Source organism: Mobula hypostoma, chromosome 5, assembly GCF_963921235.1.
Source record: "Mobula hypostoma chromosome 5, sMobHyp1.1, whole genome shotgun sequence".
NCBI classification, from domain to species: Eukaryota; Metazoa; Chordata; class Chondrichthyes; order Myliobatiformes; family Myliobatidae; genus Mobula; species Mobula hypostoma.
In genome coordinates this window covers 21,971,549-21,993,846 of record NC_086101.1, presented here as the reverse complement: position 1 = coordinate 21,993,846, position 22,298 = coordinate 21,971,549, and the positions used below count along the sequence as shown (strand labels likewise).

The following is a 22,298-nucleotide window of genomic DNA, read 5'->3' as shown; positions in this document are numbered from 1 at the left end:
CATATACAAGGTAGTAAAATAACCCAAATCCCTATGTAAGTGCTACGAAACATGATCTGATGCAAACACCCCTGAAGGAGATATAAAACCAACTGAAACCATTGTCAAGAGAGCATACTTAAATCAGGAAAGAGAGGGTATGACAAAGGAATTACAAGCGGTGATTGATAAGTTCATGGCCTAAGGTAGAAGGAGTCAATTTTAGAAAACCCAGCACATTTATTTTTCAACATAGTCCCCCTCCTACATTTACACACTTAATCCAGTGGTCCTGGAGCATACAGATCTTGGACCTCCGGAAAGTGTCCGCAGCAGGGGTGATTAATAAGTTCATGGCCTAATGTAGAAGGAGATGAGTTATACAGCTCTCGTTACATGCACATGCAGTTCAACTCTGAGTGATTATGCAGTAAGTGTGAAGTTAATAACTTATCCCCTTCTACCTTAGGCCACGAATTTATTAATCACCCCTGATGTGTTATTAACTGATGAGTTATTAACTTCAAAATTTCTGCATAATCACTCAAAGAATTGATCTGCATGTGCATGTATCGAGAGCTGTATAACTCATCTCCTTCTACCTTAGGCCATGAACTTAATATAACACCTGCTGTGGACACTTTCTGGAGGTCCAAGATCTGTAAATTCCACGACTGCTGGATTAAGTGTGTAAATGTAGGTGGGGACTTGTTGAAAAACAAATGTGCTAGGTTTTCTAAAATTGACTCCTTGTGCCTTAGGCCACAAACTCAGACCTCCCACCTCTCCGGGAGTTCTGGGAGTCTCCCGCATATCGACAGTGGCTCCCTGATGCCCTCAATTTATATACAACATCCCGGAAATCTATTTTTTAGAGAGGGAGAGGGAGAGGGAAAAAAAGAAAGAAAATGAATGAATCCTGCTTGATCTCTCTTTGTGCTAGGTAAACCTATCAGTTTTTTCTGTGGGCGGGTTTCACAGTCAACCTCTCTCTCTCTTCCATAGTCCATCAGTTCAGTTACTGCCACCTGTAATGACGCTGAAATCATCCAGACAACTGTCGGTGATGAAGTACAAAAGCCAGGTGAAGAAATTCCCAAGGCTGGCGGTGGCAACCTGCCTGTGCAAGGCTGTCCTATCGAGGCGGGGCGCGTTGGCGTCTTAAAGGGGATTAGAGCAGGGTTTAAATTGGAGCGAAATTCCAAAATCGTCCACTAAGACATCTTTAAAAACGCGCTCGCAGCAAACAAATTCTTTGTTTTTTTTTCCCTGAAACACTTCCACTTACAGGTACATCGAAGCCCGCGATGGGTTGGGTTTAAGCACAGCTGTTTTCAGAAGAAAAAACAATTTTAATAAATACCCGGCCCCCACCGAGGTCTCGTCATTAGGACAGCGAACTCTTTACCTCTGCTGCGCACTTTGTATGCATTTTGAATTACACTTTATTAAATAATATGGTAATATATTGTTTTATCTGGTGTGCGTGATGTTTGTATTGTGGCTACACCATGGTCCGGACAGAGGTTGTTTCATTTGTGGACAATCAGCCAGATGACAATAAACTTGAACTTGAAAATACAGAACTTCTAAATCACTCATTTAAAACCCCCCATTTCGATGTAAAAAAGTAAGTTCTGATCCCGACTATTCGTCGTTGTCGTGGCTGTCCCTCGAGGTCGAGGATAATGGTCTTCGTTCTATTGATCTATAAGAAGTGGCCCACAGAGCGAAGGTGCCCGTGCGTGTATTTGTTTAACGTGTACTTGATGTTGCACTCCAAGAAGCACACGATACTTCACAAATCAACCAACTGATTCCAATGGCATGGAAACCACGATGATTGGAGCTGATGGATTTGTTGCAGCCTTCATCCGCCTTCACAGGTGTTGAGTTCATCCGCCTGTTCCACCGTTGAGTCTTGGTTGGATTGTTCTTTGTCAGGGACCTCACCCTCGACCTTACCGCCATGGGTGACCCTACCAGCAGCATAGCTCCAGACAGCATCGCTCTCGGGATCTCGGGACCACACAAGCTTCTCCACCACGACAAGGTGACAATCCACAGAGAAGTACCGACTCTGTGTGTGTGTGTGTGTGTGTGTGTGTGTGTGTGTGTGTGTGTGTGTGTGTGTGTGTCTGTGTCTGAGTGTGAGACTACGGACGTATATGAGATCGGACGTTGTCCGAATGAACGTTAAGCGGCGCACACCTGTAATAAGGATACACCTTATGCTTTTATTTCTTTTAGGGACCACAACATATTAGGTAGGCTAAGCGCAGGGAAGGCTGCTCAAGTATTTCACAGTTTTTTTCAGCAGAAAACCAAAGTCTGACAGAGAAGGTCACTAGAGCTGAGGTGTACTTTACATCTTTCATCGTTGAGCATAACCTGCCATTCCAGGTATGTAAGCACACAGGCAAGCTATTCAGCAAAACGTTTCCTGATTCAGAAATAGCAAAAAAACTATGCCTGCTCGTCAACCAAGACAGCAGCTATTGTGAACATGGCACATTAAGACAGAATTCAGAAGTCAGCTGTCTCACAAAACACTTGTGAGTCTGATGTCTTGCAAGATTAACAAATTCATTGACACAGACTGCTATAAGGTTGAGACTTCCAGTTGAGACCTCCCTGAAATGAGTTTTTGCAGGGTAGGATGTCTGCAAACTTATCAATCACCCCTCGTACATGGTTTAATGCCATGGCAACCAAAAAAAAATCCTGCAGTGTATCAATTACAATTGGAATGTGCAGGATTTTGACCATACTTATCTTCAAAGTTCAAAGTAAATTTATTGTCAAAGTGTGTATGTGTCATATACTGCACTGTGAATAATCTTCTTGTCAGGATTCACAGTAGAACAAAGGAATACAATAGAATCAATGAAAAATTATGCAAAAAGAATGACAAACAAAGAAAGCCATAAGAATAGATACATAGATGGATAGATAGATATATTGAGGCCATGTGTTGGGGAGTACTTGGAAGTGAATCCGAAGGTTGTGGAATCACTTTAGTGATGAGGTGAGTGAAGTTGTCCGTGCTGGTTCAGGGGCCTGGTGGTTAACTGTTTCTGAACCAGATGGAGTGGGACCTAAGGCTCCTGTACCTCCTTCTCAATGGTGGCAGCAAGGAGAAAGTATGGCCTGGATGGTGGGGGTTCTTGATGACGGATGCTGCTTACTTGTGGCAGGGCTTCTTGTAGCTGTGTTCCTATACTAAATGCTCACCATACTATTATACCTACAAGATTAGATAACAAGTTATCAGCTAAGAGAGAAACAGATGCGCATACTGTACCTGCAGTTGCTCCCCAGCACAAAATTGCAGCCAAGAGAACAATGAGGGAAAGTGCTCCAGCACAAAGGTGAAATAGCAGCATCTTTTTTTGCAAAGGAAGAGCTGGAAAAAATAAGCATTCTGTTTCAACATTACACCTAGGATCATACAATGTTACCATTCAGAACGTGCTCAGTCATCTGGTCCTGTCTACTTTTTATTGAAAAGCGACATGTCCAACCCTCCCCCACTCACTCCACCCCCATAAACATTGTTTACGCTTCCCACTGCCTCAGTAAGGCAGCCGGCATAATCAAGGACCCCACCCATCCTGGCCATTCTCTCTCCTCCCTCCCCCATTGGGCAGAAGATACAAAAGCCCACAAGAAATAGGAGTAGAAATAGGCTATTTGGCCCATCAAGTCTGAAAGCACGAACCAGGCACGAGGACAGCTTCTACTCGCTTACTAAAGAACTATTGAACTATTCACTAGTACGTTAACATGGACGCCTGATTTCATAGTCTACCTCGTTATGATCTTGCGACTTATTGTTTACCTGAGCTGCAATTTCTTTGTAGCTGTTACACTTTATTCTGCATCCATTATCATTTTACCTTGTACTACCCTCAATGTACTCTGTAATGATACAATCTGCATGAACTGCATGCAAGACACTGTACCTCATTAATAATAAACCAATTCTGATATGGAAATTCAAATTGGGAACCATTTTCAGTTTATTCTTACAAGCTTTTTCTATTGATCTAATGCCACTTGAAAGCTGTGATCAAATTTGGTTCTAGCTGGAGAATGAATCTGTGGAAATCAGTGCCACAGACTATTGTGGAGGCCAACAGTCTTTGGGTATATTTAAAGCAGAGGTTAATAATTTCTTGATTGGTAAGGGTGTCAAAGGTTACAAGGAGAAGGCAAGAGAACTGGGTTGAGGGGGAAAACAATTCAGCTGTGAATGAATGGCGGAGCAGACACGATGGGCTGAACGGCCCAATTCTACTCCTATGTCTTATGATCTTAAGCAGGGGTTTCCAGACTGGGGTCAATGGACACCACTGGCCCTCGGTTAATGGGAGGGGCTCATGGCAATGTAAGGTTGGGAACCCCTGGTCTTAAGGCCCACAGCCTTTCCAAACATAGATCATCCACACATTCAAATTAATCACTTCACACCCAAAGACAAGAATTTCAGACCATTTGGATGTCATAAGCCAATTTATACAGGGCTCAATGTTTAAGATGTAATACATTTAAAAATTTCAACAGTACAAATAACAAAAACCTCTTACTGATTGTGCTTTCTTCATGCAAACAGAAACTTATTATGCCGACGAAGACAGCAACTCCACAAATTAGTGCTACAATGGACAGATTCAAGGTAGAGTGATGCAGAGTTGAAAAACCTGAAAGAGTGAATATTATATTAAACATTTTAGTTCAAAACAACATTGCAAATTGCTACAGGGATGTGTTTTTCTCAACAGCACAACTATGAACACTCATAGTAGAAAGAGCAAAAGGGTGATCTCAGGGAAGTATATGATGACATACGTGTACTTTGATAATAAATTTACTTTGAATTGGATTTACTCAAAGTAATTAAAATTATGAGGAATTTTGATGAAAGGATGGGGTCTGCAACTAGTGGATACAAATTTAAGGTAAACTGTGTGAAAAAAAATCACAGAGCAGACTTGTTTAAGCTGATCCAAAATTCAATACCTGAAAGGATGGTGAAAGCAGATTGGATGATACGGAAAGAATGAGATTGTTTGAGAGCTCTATTAGTATGTTGCACTGAATATTCATGTCCAATATAAAGATAAATGCCAACATAAAGCAACCCAATGCATGGAACAATAAAAGTATTCATGGCTTTGCACAAACATTTGCGACTAAGTTTTGTACAAACCATATTCCACAAAAGCAGCGTTAGGACTTGGCTAAATAAGTATGACATTAGTCACACCATGCTCAATCTTTTGATTCCTGACCTTGTCTGAGGGCTTAACAACATCTGTCTCCGTAACTTCTCCCCTATTGTATCTGTTCTGGCATTCTGGTTCCCATCCCCCTGTAACTCTAGTTTAACCTCCCCACACTCCCCGTGCTGCATTAGTAAACCTTCTTGCTGGGATATTAGTCCCACTCTCGTTCCAGTGCAAGCTGTCTCTTCTGTACAGGTCCCACCTTCCCTGGAAGCGAGTCCAGTGTAGGTGAAGCTCTATTCTAAGACTCAGTCCTCAGAAATAAATTTTGCAGGATGAAATTTTCATTATCAACATCAGGCCTTCTGTTGGGATCCTTCGATGCTAATTTTATTGTGAACTCGATTTCAGAAAGAACACTCTTATCAGCATTTCCCACAGTTCTCAGCTGAACAATGTTTGGAGGTATGTGAAAATAATGGGAAGATTTCCAAACTAGCAGGTTATGTGAAAGATGCACATTCTCTAAAATACTAACTTAAAAAAGTGATTTTCTTCTCAGAGTAACGCCCAAAATTCTGAAGCAATTCAGCAGGACAGGCCACATCTAGGAACAGGAATGGAGTCAATATTTCAGAACATAAACTCTTCATCAGGATGCTGCCTGACCTGCTGAGTTGCTCCAGCATTTTGTGCGGATTTTCAGCATCGGCAGAATCACTTGTGCCTATGATTTTCTTCTCACTTTTCCACCCTGTGTAGAATAACATAGAACATAGAAATTTACAGCACATTACAGGCCCTTTGGCCCATAATGTTGTGTCAGCCATGTAACCTGCTCTAGAAACTGCCTAGAATTTCCCTAGTGCATAGCCCTCTATTTTTCTAAGCTCCAAGTATCTATCCAAGTTATCCACTTCCACCACCGCCAACGGCAGTGCATTCCACGCACCCACCACTCTCTGTGTGAAAAACTTACCCCTGACATCCCCTCTATACCTATTTCCAAGCACCTTAAAATTATGCCCCCTCATGTTAGCCATTTAAGCCCTGGGGAAAATCCTCTGGCTATCCACATGATCAATGCCCCTCATTGTCTTATACATCTCCATCATGACACCTCTCATCCTCCATCTCCAAGGAGAAAAGGCCAGGTACACTCAGCCTATTCTTATAAGGTATGCCCTCCAATCCAGGCAACATCCTTGTAAACCTCCTCTGCACTCTCTCTCTTTGATCGAGGCACGACTGCGCAAGTGTGTGGACATCAGTGAGTTAGAACAGCGAGAAGAGTTTTAAAAGGAGAGCAGCTTTATAGAGCGGGCGCCCAAGTAGAGAGACACAGAGTAGGAGGGCTTTGGTGGTAACGGGTCGAGGCGAGGTAGGATATCTGTGAAGAATAGGAATAGGAAATATATCTGTGAGGCCAGTGTTCTGTACTGGGAGTCAGATGTGGGATGTCTGGGAGAGTGAGGAGATGATAGATAAGAGCTATAGGGAAGTAGTCACACCAGGGCCTTGGGATACAGATAAGTGGGTTACAGTCTGGAGAGGGAAAGGCAAGAGTCATATACTAGAGAGTACCCCTGTGGCTGTCCCCCTTAACAATAAGTACTCCTGTTAGAGTGCTGTTTTGGTGGGGGGGGGGTCAGCCTACCTGGGGGAAGCAACAGTGGCCATGCCTCTGGCACAGAGTCTGGCCCTGTGGCTCAGAAGCGCAGGGAAAGGAAGAGGATGGTAGCAGTGATAGGGAACTTTATAGTTAGGGGGTCAGACAGGCAATTCTGTGGATGCAGGAAAGAAGCACGGATGGTATTTGCCTCCCAGGTGCCAGGGTCCGGGATGTTTTCGATAGTGTCCATGATATCCTGAAGTGGGAAGGAGAACAGACATGTACATATGGTACCAACGATATGGGCAGGAAAAGGGAGGAGGTCCTGAAAACAGACTACAGGGAGTTAGGAAGGCAGTTGAGAAGCAGGACCTCAAAGGTAGTAATCTCAGGATTACTGCCTGTGCCACATGATAGTGAGAATAGGCATAAAATGAGGTGGAGGATAAATGCGTGGTTGAGGGATTGGAGCAGGGAGCACGGATTCAGATTTCTAGATCATCGGGACCTCTTTTGGAACAGGCATGACCTGTACAAAAAGAACGGGTTGCACTTGAATCCCAGGGGGACCAATATCCTGGTGGGGAGGTTTGCTAAGGCTACTGGGGAGAGTTTAAACTAGAATTGCTGGGGGGTAGGAACCGAACTGAAGAGACGGAGGAAGGGGCGGTTGGCTTAAAAACAGAGAGAGCTTGGAGACAGTGCGAGAGGGAGGATAGGCAAGTGATAGAGAAGGGATGCGCTCAGACCGATGGTTTGAGTTGTGTCTATTTTAATGCATTATGAACATAGCAGATAAGCTTAGATCAGTACTTCGAACTATGATGTGGTGGCCATTACAGAGACTTAGAAGGCAGGAATAGTTTCTTGGAGTACCAGGCTATAGATATTTCAGAAAGGACAGGGAGGGAGGGAAGAGAGGTGGGGGCATGGCACTGTTGATCAGAGATAGTGTCACGGCTGCAGAAAAGGAGGAAGTCATGGAGGGATTGTCTACTGAGACTCTGTGGGTGGAAGTCAGGAATAGGGAGGGGTGAATAAATCTACTGGGGTTTTTTATAGACCACCCAATAGTAACAGGAACATCGAGGAGCAGATAGGGAGACAGATTCTGGAAAGGTGTAATAATAACAGCGTTGGCGTGGTGGGAAATTTTAATTTCCCAAATATTGATTGGCATCTCCCGAGAGCAAGGGGTTTAGATGGAGCAGAATTTGTTAGGTGTGTTCAGGAAGGTTTCTTGACACAATTGTTTATATGTAAGCCTACAAGAGGAGAGGCTGTACTTGATCTGATATTGGGAAATGAACCTGGTCAGGTGTCTAATCTCTCAGTGAGAGAGCATTTTGGAGATAGTGATCACAATTCTATCTCCTTTACCATAGCATTAGAGAGGGATAGGTACAGACAAGTTAGAAAAGCGTTTAATTGGAGTAAGGGAAAATATGAAGCTATCAGGCAGGAACTTGGAAGAATAGATTGGGAATAGATGTTCTCAGGGAAATGTACGGCAGAGATGTGGCAAATGTTCAAGGGATATTTGTGTGGGGTTCTACATAGGTGTGTTCCAATGAGACAGGGAAAGGATGGTAGGGTGCAGGAACCATGGTGTACAAAGGCTGTTCAAAATCAAGTCAAGAAGAAAAGAAAAGCTTATGAAAGGTTATAAAAAACTAGGCAATGATAGAGATCAAGAAGATTATAAGGCCAACAGGAATGAGTTTAAGAATGAATTTAAGAATGAAGGGGCCATGAGAAGGCCTTGGTGGGTAAGATTAAGGAAAACCCCAAGGCATTCTACAAGTATGTGAACAGCAGGAGGATAAGATGTGAGAGAATAGGACCAATAAAGTGTGACAGTGGGAAAGTGTGTATGGAACCGGAGGAGATAGCAGAGGTACTTAATGAATACTTTGCATCAGTATTCACTACAGAATAGGATCTTGGCGATTTTAGGGATGACTTGCAGCGGACTGAAAAGCTTGAGCATGTAGATATTAAGGAAGAGGATGTGCTGGAGCTTTTGGAAAGCATCAAGTTGGATAGGTCACTGGGACCGGATGAGATGTACCCTAGGCTACTGTGGGAGGCGAGGGAGGAGATTGCTGAGCCTCTAGTGATGATCTTTGGATGATCAATGGGGATGGGAGAGGTTCCAGAGGATTGGAAGGTTGTGGATGTTGTCCCCTTATTCAAGAAAGGGAGTAGGGATAGCCCAGGAAAAAATAGACCAGTGAGTCTTACTTCAGTGTTGGTAAGCTGATGCAAAACATCCTGAGATGTTTATGAACATTTGGAGAAGCGTAATATGATTAAGAAGAGTCAGCACGGCTTTGTCAGAGGCAGGTTGTGCCTTACGAGCCTGATTGAATTTTTTGAGGATGTGACAAAACACACTGATGAACTTAGAGCAGTAGATGTAGTGTATATGGATTTCAGCAAGGCATTTGATAAGGTACCCCATACAAGGCTTATTGAGAAAGTAAGGAGGCATGGGATCCAAGGGGACATTGCTTTGTGGATCCAGAACTGGCTTGCCCACAGAAGGCAAAGAGTGGTTGTAGATGGGTCATATTCTGCTTGGAGGTTAGTGACCAATGGTGAGCCTTAGGGATCTGTTCTGGGACCCTTACTCTTTGTGATTTTTATAAATGACCTAGATGAGAAAGTGGAGGGATGGGTTAGTAAATTTGCTGATGGCACAAACGTTGGAGGTGTTGTGGATACTGCGGAGGGCTGTCAGTGTTTACGGCGGTACATCAATAGGGTGCAAATCTGGGCTGAGAAGTGGCAGATGGAGTTCAACCCAGATATGTGTGAGGTGGTTCATTTTAGTGGTCAAATATGATGGTAGAATTTAGTATCAATGGTAAGATCCTTGGCAGTGTGTAGGATTAGAGGGATCTTGGGGTCCGAGCCCATAGGACACTCAAAGCTGCTACACAGGTTGACTCAGTGGTTAAGAAGGCATATGGTGCATTGGCCTTCATCAACCATGGGAATGAGTTTAGGAGCCAAGTGGTAATGTTGCAGCTATATAGGAACCTGGTCCGACCCCATTTAGAGTACTGTGCTCAGTTCTGGTTGCCTCACTACAGGAAGGATGTAGAAGCCATAGAAAGGGTGCAGAGGAGATTTACAAGGATGTTTTCTGGATTGGGGAGCATGCCTTATGAGAATAGGTTGAGCGAACTCTGTCTTTTCTCCTCGGAGCGACGGAGGATGAAAGGTGTATAAGATGATAAGAGACATTGATCATGTGGATAGTCAGAGACTTCTTCCCGGGGCTGAAATGATTAACACAAGAGGGCACAGATTTAAGGTGCTTGGAAATAGTACAGAGGAGATGCGAATTATTTTTACACAGAGAGTGGTGAGTGCGTGTAATGGGCTGCCGGCGACGGTGGTGGAGGCGGATACGATAGGGTCTTTTAAGAGACTCCTGGATAGGTACACGAAGCTTGGAAAAATAGAGGGCTATATTTAACCCTAGGTAATTTCTAAAGTAAGTACATGTTTGGCACAGCATTGTATTGTGTGCCTGTATTGTGCTGTAGGTTTTCTATGTTTCTATAGTATCTACAATACGTAAGTAATGTATACTCTGAAAGTGGACACGACCAAAATATTTCTTTTTAATTTATTTTCATTTATTTCGGGATACAGAAAGGAACAGGCAGTCTAAATGTCTGATAATCAGCTCCGCCCAGCAACTCACCTATTTAACAGTAGCCTCATTACAAGACTATTTAGTGACCAATTAACCTACAAACCAGTATGTCTCTGAGCACCTAGAGGAAATCTGTGTGTCACGTGACAACTTTGAAAGTCCTTACAGACTGTGCCGGAACTGATCTCCAGGCTCTGATGGCCTGAGCTTTAAGAGTATTGTGCTAACCGCTACCCTGGCGCCTCATTTCTTCTAAACAGGAATTTCAAGGCATCTTGTGGGGAACTGCCAAGTAAATGTCTATGACAACACACAGTGTATCCTTGAATATCCTTTGAGTCCAGTGGAAAGGCATATGTACTGATTTTCAAAAAGAAATGGATTTCACTCACCGTAAACATCAAGCTGGTAAGAACTGTTCTCCTGGCTCACAGCGTTCTCTATTAAGCAGGAGTACATCCCGCAGTCCGATTTCTTGGCTTGAGAAATCAGTAACGTGCGATTGTCTTCCATGAACTGGTACTGGCCACTGTTTATCACTTCGTTATCTTTCATCCAGAGAATGGAACGTGGAATTCCCACAGGTATTTGGCAAGCCAGTGCAATGTCGGTGTCCACAAAGGTAGAATTACCGCTGATCAAAGGTTTTGACAGTCGTTCTGATAATTAATGAAAATAAATAGTCTGAGCATTAAGGTCACATTATGGTTTTGCACCACAGGGCATATCTGTGAAAAACTGTGTTATTTATCCAAGCTTTAGAGTCAGGATCGCTGATGTTACTTCCAGTACACAAGTGTAAAGGAGAAAAAAATCATTGTTCTCCAGCGCTGATGCAGCACCCAAAAAACACAATAAAGAGTACAATAATAACAAAACACAAGAAATATAAATACACAAGATAGCTTGTACAGATAGATTGATTTTATGTACATAAAGTGACTAGGCGTAGGATTGTCTGTACAAAGTTGACTCTGACAGGAAATGACAAAGTACTGGTGGTAGGGTGGGTTAGTGGGTGGAGGTGTTGATCAGCCTTACTGCTTGGGGAAAGTAACTGTTTTTGAGTCTGGTTGTGCTGAAGTGGATATTATGCAGCCTCCTCCCTGATTGAACAGAGCTTAGATTTTCCCTCCACATGTGCTACTTGGTCTGCTCGATATCGCTAGGATTCTCTTCTGTTTCAAGATTGCATTTTTCTCTTGACTGCCCTCGTTCACCTCTGTACCAGGCACACACCCCACCCCCCATCTTAAATCAACAGATCAACTATAAATAACAACATTTCTGTTATATGGACAGCCTTGGTCCGTACCCTATCCCTCGTTCCTCTGTTCTCCATCTCTATATGATGCTCTCTTGATCTCCAGGTGTATTTCGTTATGACCTTGCACCTCACTGTCTACCTGCCCTGCACTTTTGCTATAACTGGAGCACTTTAGTCTTTCCCTACCCCTGCCCCCCCCACTTTCCGCAGGGATCGCTCCCTACACGACTCCCTTGTCCATTCGTTCCCCCCCAATCCCTCCCCACTGATCTCCCTCCCGACACTTATCCTTGTAAGCAGAACAAGTGCTACACATGCCCTTACACTTCCTCCCTTACCACCATTCAGGGCCCCAGACAGTCCTTCCAGGTGAGGCGACATTTCACCTGTGAGTCGGCTGGGGTGATATACTGCGTCCGGTGCTCCCGGTGCGGCCTTCTATATATTGGTGAGACCCGACACAGGCTAGGAGATCATTTTGTTGAACACCTACACTCTGTCCGCCAGAGAAATCAGGATCTCCCAGTGGCCACACATTTTAATTCCACGTCCCATTCCCATTCTGATACGTCTATCCACGGCCTCCTCTACTGTAAAGATGAAGCCACACTCAGCTTGGAGGAACAACACCTTCTATTCCGTCTGATTAGCCTCCAACCTGATGGCATGAACACTGACTTCTCTAACTTCCGTTAATGCCCCACCTCCCCTTCGTACCCCATCCTATATCTATATATTTTTTTTCCTCTCTCTCCTTTTTCACCCTCTGTCACTCTCACTATACTCCTTGCCCATCCTCTGGGCTTCCCTCCTCCCCCTTCCTTTCTCCCTAGGTCCCATGATTCTCTCATATCCTTTTTGCCAATGAACTTTCCAGCTCTTAGCTTCATCCCTCCCCCTCCTGTCTTCTCCTATCATTTTGGATCTCCCCCTCCCCCTCCACTTTCAAATCTCTTACTATCTCTTCTTACAGTTAGTCCTGACGAAGGGTCTCGGCCCAAAACGTCGACTGTACCTCTTCCTAGAGATGCTGCCTGGCCTGCTGCGTTCACGAGCAACTTTGATGTGTGTTGCCTGAAATTCCAGCATCTGAAGATTTCCTCATGTTTGAGTCTGAACTCTGTTACTGTTTCACTTTGCCATGGCAACTGCTCAGCCCGGGTGCAACCACCGCAAGGGCCCGGTGGGGAAGGACCACAGTTTTGGTTTCTTCACCCGCGGGAGCGGGAGTGGGAGGGGTCGGGGGGCAGGGAGTATACACCTCAACAATGATGTGGTAAGGTGAACAACTGGAGTGTCACGTGGGTGGCCATAAGTATGGATATGTACAGACTATAATGGAAACGTATGTAAAGGATGGAAAGTTATTGAATGGTTTATTGTATATAATTTTATTTTTGAATAAAGTATATTTTGAAATTTGAAAAAAAACTGCTCAGCTCAGGACTGCAAGAACTTGCAGAGGCGTCAACATTATCACAGGAACCTTCTGTCCATGGACTGGCTTTACTTCTCACTGCCTTGATAAAGCAGCCAGCATAATCCAAAACCCACCCACCCCAGGAACTCTCTCTTCTCCACCCTCCCGTCAGCTAGAAGATACTAAAGCTGTAAAGCACATACCCACAGGATCAGGGACAGCTTCTACCACACTTATAAGACAATTGAATAATTTCCTTTTACAATAAGATGGACTATTGACCTCACTGTGCATCTCAATATGACCTTGCACCTGGTTGTCTACCTGCACTACACATCCTCTAAAATTGTAACATTTTGTTCTGCACTGTTATTGTTTTACCCTGTGCTACCTCAACGCAATGTTGTAAAGAATTTGTTTGTAGGAATGGTATGCAAGGCAGGTTTTCAATGTGTCTTGGTATATGCAGCGATAACATGCCAATGTACCACTTTTATGAGGAGCATTCGATAGCTTTGGGCCTGTACTCACTGGAGTTCAGAAGAATGAGGGGAGGATCTCATTGAAACCTATTGAACATTGAAAGTCCTCAGTAGAGTGGATGTGGAGTGGATGTTTCCTACGATGGGAGAGCTTAAGACCAGAGAACACAGCCTTGGAATAGAGGGACGTCTATTTAGAACGGAAATGAGGAGGAATTTATTTAATCAGATGGTGGTGAACCTGTGGATTCATTGCCACAGGCAACTATGGAAGTCAAGTCATTGGGTAGATTAAAGGCAGAGATTGATAAATTCTTGACTAGTTAGGGCACGAAGGCTTATGGGGAGAAGGCAGGAGACGGGGGCTGAGAGGGAAATGGATTAGCCATGATGAAATGGCAAAGCAGACTCAATGGGCAAAATGGCCTACTTCTGCTCCTATATCTCATGGTCTGTTCCAATACTTTTTTTCTCACTTTTCCAGTCTGAAATATTACTGACAAAAGATTTTAACTTTGCTTCTTGCTTCACAGATGCTACCTAACCTGCAGATCACATACAAAATACTTTTGTTATTATCTATGTGCTTTGTAGTAGTTTTATCTGTGTGAGACTGCATCCAGTAAACGTTAACCATTGACATGAATATATAGAGTCTATATTAACTTGTTCTGTGACCCCAATATTAGCATATTCCATTCTACATTAAGGAATCAAAGAATTCTCCCTTCGAAATACATAGGCAGAGAATGACAGGGATCATGCTTCTTTTAGGCTTTGTGGTGTTAGAATACTGAATATTGAAAAAGACCATATTTATGATGAATATGATGAATTTCCTCAAGTAATTGGAGAAAATATGGGTCTATCAGAATATACCAGAGACTCTGACAGGGATCATAGGCTATTGCATTTTTTAAGCAAGATTCCTTTGCTGTGTCTGTGGAAGAGTAGTTAGACCATAAGTTCACAAAGCATAAGAGCAGAATTAGGGCATTTGGCCCACCGAGTCTGCTCTGCCATTTCATCATAGCTCTTTTATTATCCCTCTCAACCTCCTTCTCTCTATAACCTTTGACACCCTGACTAATCAAGAACTTACCAACCTCGATTTTAAATATACCCAGTGACATGGCCTCCAAAACCATCTGTGGCAATGAATCCTATAGATTCGCTACCCTCCAGCTGAAAAAATTCCTCCTCATCTCTTTTGTAAAGGGGTGTCCTTGTATTCTAGGCTTTGCCCTCTGGTCCTAGACTCCCTCACGCTCGGAAATACCCCCTACATGTCCATTCTATCTAGGCCTTTCAACATTTGATACATTTCAATGAGATTCCCCCCCGCCTTGTTCTTCTAAACTCCAGTCAGTACAGACTCAGAGCCATCAAACACTCCTCATAAGTTAACTCTTTCATTCCCAGAATCATTCCCAGAATCATTCTCTTAACATTAGTGATAATTAGTGATGCATTAGTGATAATTTTTCAAAACTTGTTAGATTCTGGACTAGTTCCTGAGGATTGGAGGGTGGCTAATGTAACCCCACTTTTTAAAAAAGGAGGGAGAGAGAAACCGGGGAATTATAGACCGGTTAGCCTAACGTCGGTGGTGGGGAAACTGCTGGAGTCAGTTATCAAGGATGTGATAACAGCACATTTGGAAAGCGGTGAAATGATCGGACAAAGTCAGCATGGATTTGTGAAAGGAAAATCATGTCTGACGAATCTCATAGAATTTTTTGAGGATGTAACTAGTAGAGTGGATAGGGGAGAACCAGTGGATGTGGTATATTTGGATTTTCAAAAGGCTTTTGACAAGGTCCCACACAGGAGATTAGTGTGCAAACTTAAAGCACACGGTATTGGGGGTAAGGTATTGGTGTGGGTGGAGAATTGGTTAGCAGACAGGAAGCAAAGAGTGGGAATAAACGGGACCTTTTCAGAATGGCAGGCGGTGACTAGTGGGGTACCGCAAGGCGCAGTGCTGGGACCCCAGTTGTTTACAATATATATTAATGACTTGGATGAGGGAATTAAATGCAGCATCTCCAAGTTTGCGGATGACACGAAGCTGGGTGGCAGTGTTAGCAGTGAGGAGGATGCTAAGAGGATGCAGGGTGACTTGGATAGGTTGGGTGAGTGGGCAAACTCATGGCAGATGCAATTTAATGTGGATAAATGTGAAGTTATCCACTTTGGTGGCAAAAATAGGAAAACAGATTATTATCTGAATGGTGGCCGATTAGGAAAAGGGGAGGTGCAACGAGACCTGGGTGTCATTATACACCAGTCATTGAAAGTGGGCATGCAGGTACAGCAGGCGGTGAAAAAGGCGAATGGTATGCTGGCATTTATAGCGAGAGGATTCAAGTACAGGAGCAGGGACGTACTACTGCAGTTGTACAAGGCCTTGGTGAGACCACACCTGGAGTATTGTGTGCAGTTTTGGTCCCCTAATCTGAGGAAAGACATCTTTGCCATAGAGGGAGTACAAAGAGGTTCACCAGATTGATTCCTGGGATGGCAGGACTTTCATATGAAGAAAGATTGGATGAACTGGGCTTGTACTCGTTGGAATTTAGAAGATTGAAGGGGGATCTGACTGAAACGTATACGATCCTAAAGGGATTGGACAGGCGAGATGCAGGAAGATTGTTCCCGATTTTGGGGAGGTCCAGAACGAGGGGTCACAGTTTGAGGATAGAGGGGAAGCCTTTTAGGACCGAGATTAGGAAAAACTTCTTCACACAGAGAGTGGTGAATCTGTGGAATTCTCTGCCACAGGAAACTGTTGAGGCCAGTTCATTGGCTATGTTTAAGAGGGAGTTAGATATGGCCCTTGTGGCTACAGGGGTCAGGGGGTATGGAGGGAAGGCTGGGGCGGGATTCTGAGTTGGATGATCAGCCATGATCATAATAAATGGCGGTGCAGGTTCGAAGGGCCGAATGGCCTACTCCTGCATCTATTTTCTATGTCTCTATGTTTCTATGTTAACCTCCTCTGGACCCTCTCCAATGCCAGCACAACTTTTCTTAGATAAGGGGCGCAACTCTGTTCACAGTACTCAAAGTGCAGTCTGGTGTTAGCATCACATCCTTGCTCATATGTTCTAGTCCTCCTGAAATGAATGCTAACATCATATTCGCCTTCTCTACCACCTGCTCAAACTGCAAGTTAACATTTAGGGAATCCTGCACGAGGTTTCCAAGGTCCCTTTGCACTTCTGATTCCTGAATTTTCTCCCTGTTTATAAAATAGTCTATGCCTTTGTTCCTTCTAACAAAGTGCATGACCAAATACTTCACAACATTATATTTATCTGCCACTTTGCGGCCAAAAAGTTCTATTCAAAATGTTCAAAAGAACATCAAAATAAGCCTGATGCATTTTGGAAACAAGTCCTGTGGACTTAAAAGTTAAAATAGAACTTTTTGGCCGCAATGAGCAAAGGTGTTTGGAGAAAAAAGGGTGCAGAATTTCATGCAAAGAACCCCTCTCCCACTGTTAAGCACGGGGGTGGATTGATCATGCTTTGGGCTTGTGTTGCAGCCAGTGGCACGGGGAACATTTCACTGGTAGAGGGAAGAATGTATTCAATTAAATACCAGCAAATTCTGGAAGCAAACATCACACCGTCTGTAAAAAAGCTGAAGATGAAAAGAGGATGGCTTCAACAACAGGATAATGATCCTAAACACACCTCAAAATCCACAATGGACTACCTCAAGATGCGCAAGCTGAAGGTTTTGCCATGGCCCTCACAGTCCCCCGACCTAAACATCATCGAAAATCTGTGGATAGGCCTCAAAAGAGCAGTGCATGCAAGACAGCCCAAGAATCTCACAGAACTAGAAGCCTTTTGCAGGAAGAATGGGCGAAAATCCCCCAAACAAGAATTGAAAGACTCTTAGCTGGCTACAAAAAGTGCTTACAAGCTGTGATACTTGCCAAAGGGGGTATTACTAAGTACTGATCATGCAGGGTGCCCAAACTTCTGCTTCGGGCCCTTTCCCTTTTTTTGTTATTTTGAAACCGTAAAAGATGGAAGTAAAAAAGTAATCTTGCTTAAAATATTAAAGAAATGTGTCATCTTCAACTTCATGCCTTTTGGAAATCAGGTCATCTTTTACTCGCTTAGCTATTCACAGTAACAGAAATTTTAACCGGGGTGCCCAAACTTTTGCATGCCACTGTATAGTGAAGAGCCATAGGAGGGGTGTGGGACCAGTGGCAGAGAAGGAGTGCAGGGCAGGATGCAGCCTTGGTGCAGTACACCCAGTCCTGAGACACCAGGCAAGGTAATTTGATTCCAAGCAATTGCAAATATCTAATTGGCCAATCATGTGGCGGCTACTCAATGCATAGAAGTATTCAGACATGATCAAGAGCTTCAGTTATTGTTCAGACAACACCCTCTTTTCATCAAAATGGGAGAAAGAAATGTCTCCTAAGTGATGTTGTCTGTGGAATTATTGTTGGTGCCAGATGGGGTGGTTTGAATATGTCAGAAATTGCTGACCCCCTTGGATTTTCACGCACTACAGTCTCTAGAGTTCACAGAAACTGGAAAAAAAACATCCAGTGGGTGGCAGTTCTGTGGGCAAAAGTGCTTTGTTAATAAGAGATGTTGGAGGAGAATGGTCATACTGTTTCATGCTGACGGAATGGCAACAGTAACTCAGATAACCATGTGTTACAACAGCGGTGTATGTTTCTGAACATGCACATCGAATCTTGAAGTCCATGAACATACACTCCGTGACCTCATATATTAGGTACAGCATTTCTGATTAATATTAAAGACATGTTATAAATGCAAGTTTTTCTTCTTTGAAGTACATTGACTGTGAAGAATGGAATAGCAGGCTTGCCACCTTTCAATACAAGAGTCTCGAGTTGAAGCAACACAGTAATAAATAGACTCTGCACTTACCAATAACATGCAGTTTTATGATTTTGCTTCTGTTGGCTTCTAAATTGATGGTAATTTTGTAGAGTCCCTCATCGTGGCTCACTATATTTTCCAATAGCAGTGATCCATTGGAAGAGAAGAAGGTACATCGGTTCCTGTATGGGTTGGTGAAGCTGGCGTTTTTTGATTTATCATAGTAATCTAGAATCCGTGTATCGCCGAACTCCCACCGAATATGCTGTACATTCTTAACTTCACCGTTAAAACCAGGCAACAAAATGGATCCGCCAATGGCACAGGGGAATTCCTGGTTTACCTTCCATGTTTCCTGGTGTCCTGGTGGCCAAGGAAAGAAGTGATCATGCAGGAGGCACAGACATTTCCAGGTAGGAGCATTGATTTGACCTTGGGCAGATTCCAGTTCACCTCTTAACGTGCTGAAGAGAATGAAGAGGTATTTCGCCAGAGTGGGGCTGATTGTTGTGAAAATGCTCAGATGACTGGGGAGATGGGAGGTTACCTGCAATACTGGGTGACTGAGTATTCGAAGAAAGTGGTCAAAATTGCTTTCTTATTGAGAATGGAAAAAGAGAAAAAAGAATACTTCCCACGTAAATACTTGCGTGGGAAGTATTTACTAGAAGTTAGGGAATTTTCTCATTTGATTCTATTACTCATTGTCACTGGGTGAGTAACATACACAAAATGCAGGAGGAACTCAACAGCTCAGGCACCATCTCTGAAGCACAGTCAACGTTTCTGTCAGAGGCCCTTCATCTGAAAAAGGGCCTTCAGCCTGTTTCTCTTTCCAGAGATGTGACCTGTGCTGTGGAGCAGTTGGGCTGAAAAAACCTGTTGCTGAGCTGTTGTGGTCTATGATTCTGTGACTCTAAACCACAGAGCAACTGCCCTGAGTGGTCTGCTTCTGCACTGCAGAATTCTGAATAGTCAGCACAAATTAAAGTAGCTGGAGCACTCGTGAAATTGGTACAAAATGCAAGTAGAACTGGAGATGAAGAAATTTTTCAGAAAACATTAAGTTTTTGTTTTAATATCCTAATGGTGCTCTCCAGAAAGGAACATTTGGAAAAGGTAGTTTACAGGCTCACAATGACTTTTCCTGCCCATTTTTTTCATCCTGGACACATGCAGGTCCTACAGAAATGGTAGACTGCAGCCTATGACCTTTTCTGCTAACCTGACAGGAAGTACTAAAGCAGTATTGACAACATACCTTTCCCTCCCATTTGCAGCCACGAGACCAGGGTGCACTCTGCTAATTAAGCTCTCCAGTTCCCTATTCCTAACTGGTTCCACCACAGTCAGGATGCACAGCCCCTTTATGCCTCCGCTCCAGATCCAGGGAATTTGCTTCTTCCCTGAATGGAGGCCTAACCTTTTCAAACAAACTAATTTGGCAGCTGCGTTTCTCTTCACGTTAAGAGACTCCATCTTCACTTACTTCCTCTAGGTCAAAAGTGTCATTATGGGTGCAAGCTACTTTGCTTGTGGGAGGGAAAGAGGAAAAAGGAACCGTTGTCTTAGTTTCAGAAACTCAAGCAATTCTTTAGATGCTGGAAATCCAGAACAACAGATACAAAATGCAGGAGGAACTCAGCCAGGCAACGGCCAAGGAATGGAACAAATAGTCAATGTTCCAGGGCGCGAACCTTCTTCTGTACCGGAAAGGAAGATGGAAGAAGCCAAAATAAGATGGTGGTGGGAGTGGAAGCAGTACAAGCGAGAAGATGATAGGTGAGGGGTAAGATAGATGGGTGGGGGAGGCGGAATGAAATGAGAAACTGGGAGGTGATAAGCTGAAAAGGTAAAGGGGTTGAAGAAGGAGTCTGATAGGAGAGGAGAGTGAACCATAGGAGAAGGGGTGTCATGGTCTGGTCCATGAAGTCCACATTCCAGTTCACGGTTTGGTCCATTGATCCGTATTCCAGGTTTTCCGGTTTTCCCTTGTCCTGTTGTGTGCCTTAATTGAGGGACATGATTCTGATCTTGGGCTGCCTACATAAACAGCTCCTGGGTTCAGCTTCAGTTGCTGGACTGTTCCCTTCCCTTCGCTTCCTCCCGGAGCCCTGCTTGAAGCCTTGCCTCACCTTGCATCACCTTGCCTTGCCTCACCTTGCCTCATCTGAAGCCTTGCCTCACCTTGCCTCGTCTGAAGCCTTGCCTCGCCTTGCCTCGCCTTGCCTCGTCTGAAGCCTTGCCTCACCTGAAGCCTTGCCTCGCCTGAAGTCTTGTCTGTAACCTTCGCCTGCACCACTGTCAAGTTCAACTGTCGGAGCAAGACCAGAGCCTTGCTGTGTCAGGATAAGAAACTATCTGTCATTGTTTGGAACTGTCTCTCTGTGTCCACACCTCCACTAGCTAGTGTTGGGAACTGTGTCTGTGTCCACGCCTCCGTGAGGTAGGTCCGGCCGTTTGCCGCTACCTAGTGTTGGGAACTGTGTCTGTGTCCACGCCTTCACTAGGTAGGTCCAGCTGTTTGCCACTACCTTGTGTTGGGAACTGTCTCCCTGTGTTCTGTATACAAGTCCCGGCCCTACGTCCTGCTCCCGAGGAAGGGTTCTGACTCTGTGTAGAGCCCCAGCCCCAAGTCCTGTTTCCAAGGAGCGGTCCCTTCTTGGTGTTCCATGTCTCTGCGCTCCTGTCCTCTCAAGACCAAGGCTTTGTGTTCCTGTCCTCCCTCAACCAAGGTTCTGCGTTCCTATCTCCCTCGACCTAATCAAGGTTTCGTATTCTCATCCTGTTAATGTGCCTCACCCAGCCCAGTGCTTGGGTTCCCTCGTCCTGTCCAAGACATGTCCAAGAACCTCGTCCTGTCCAAGTCAAGGCTTTGTGTCCTCATCCTGTCTGTGTGCCTCGTCCTGTGCAGGAGTTCCACGTCTAGTCCTGTAGCCACGTCATGTTTTCGTCTAGTTCCGGAGTCCGAGCCCGAGTCAAGACCCAGGTTCTTGGTCCTTGCCCAGTCTCTGGCTCAGAGTCCATACCCAAGCCTCATCATGTCCTCACCTTGAGAAGCCCAAGCCTCGTCATGTCCTCACCTCGAGGAGCCCAAGCCCCGTCATGTTCTCACCACGAGGAGACCAAGTCATGAAGTACCCAAGCATGAAGAACCCAAGCCTCATCATGTCCTCGCCTCGAGGAACCCAAGCATGAAGAACACAATCCATGTCCAGTCCTGTAACCACTTCATGTCCTTGCCTAGTTCCGGGGTCCGAGCCCGAGTCAAGACCCAGATTCCGGGTCCTTGTCCAGTCTCCGGCTTGGAGTCCAAGCCCAGGCTCCGAGTTCCCAGTGCCTTGTCCTGGTCCTGCTTGCCGAGCCAATGTCCGAGCCCAGTCTGTGTTCTTGTCCCAGCTCTCTAGTCAAGTCTTGTTCCTAGTACTTCAGTGTCTGTGTCTTGCATCTCGGTCTGCTCCCAATGCACCCCGTATGACAGAACAGTCCAGCCAAATATGGACCCAGCAACACAGACAATGTCGTTTAGCTCTCGTTATCCTGGCTTCTCTCCTGTTGAATGCCCCCCCAATCACCCATGTCATCCTTAGTCCTAGAGAGCCTGTTCAGTCGCCAAAAGGCTCCCATGGGTGGGGGGGGGGGCGGGCGGTACTGTCATGGTCCGGTCCATTGATTCGTATTCCAGGTTTTCCGGATTTCCCTTGTTCTGTTGGTGCCTTAATTCAGGTACATGATTCTGATCTTGGGCTGGCTA

At 44.5% G+C, this 22,298-nt stretch overlaps 1 protein-coding gene across 2 annotated transcripts in view; it reads right to left on the bottom strand.

Moving 5' to 3' along the window:
* The window catches only part of LOC134346151 (uncharacterized), an 85,209-nt gene that overhangs the window by 50,358 nt on the left and 12,553 nt on the right, over positions 1–22,298 (bottom strand). For both annotated transcript variants that reach the window (XM_063047456.1, XM_063047457.1), the window contains exons 2-5: positions 18,593–18,907; positions 10,882–11,148; positions 4,569–4,682; positions 3,284–3,385 (exon numbers count right to left, since the gene is read on the bottom strand). In XM_063047456.1, coding sequence (XP_062903526.1) covers positions 3,284–3,385; positions 4,569–4,682; positions 10,882–11,148; positions 18,593–18,907 — 798 coding nt within the window. The remainder of the gene's footprint in view (positions 1–3,283; positions 3,386–4,568; positions 4,683–10,881; positions 11,149–18,592; positions 18,908–22,298) is intronic.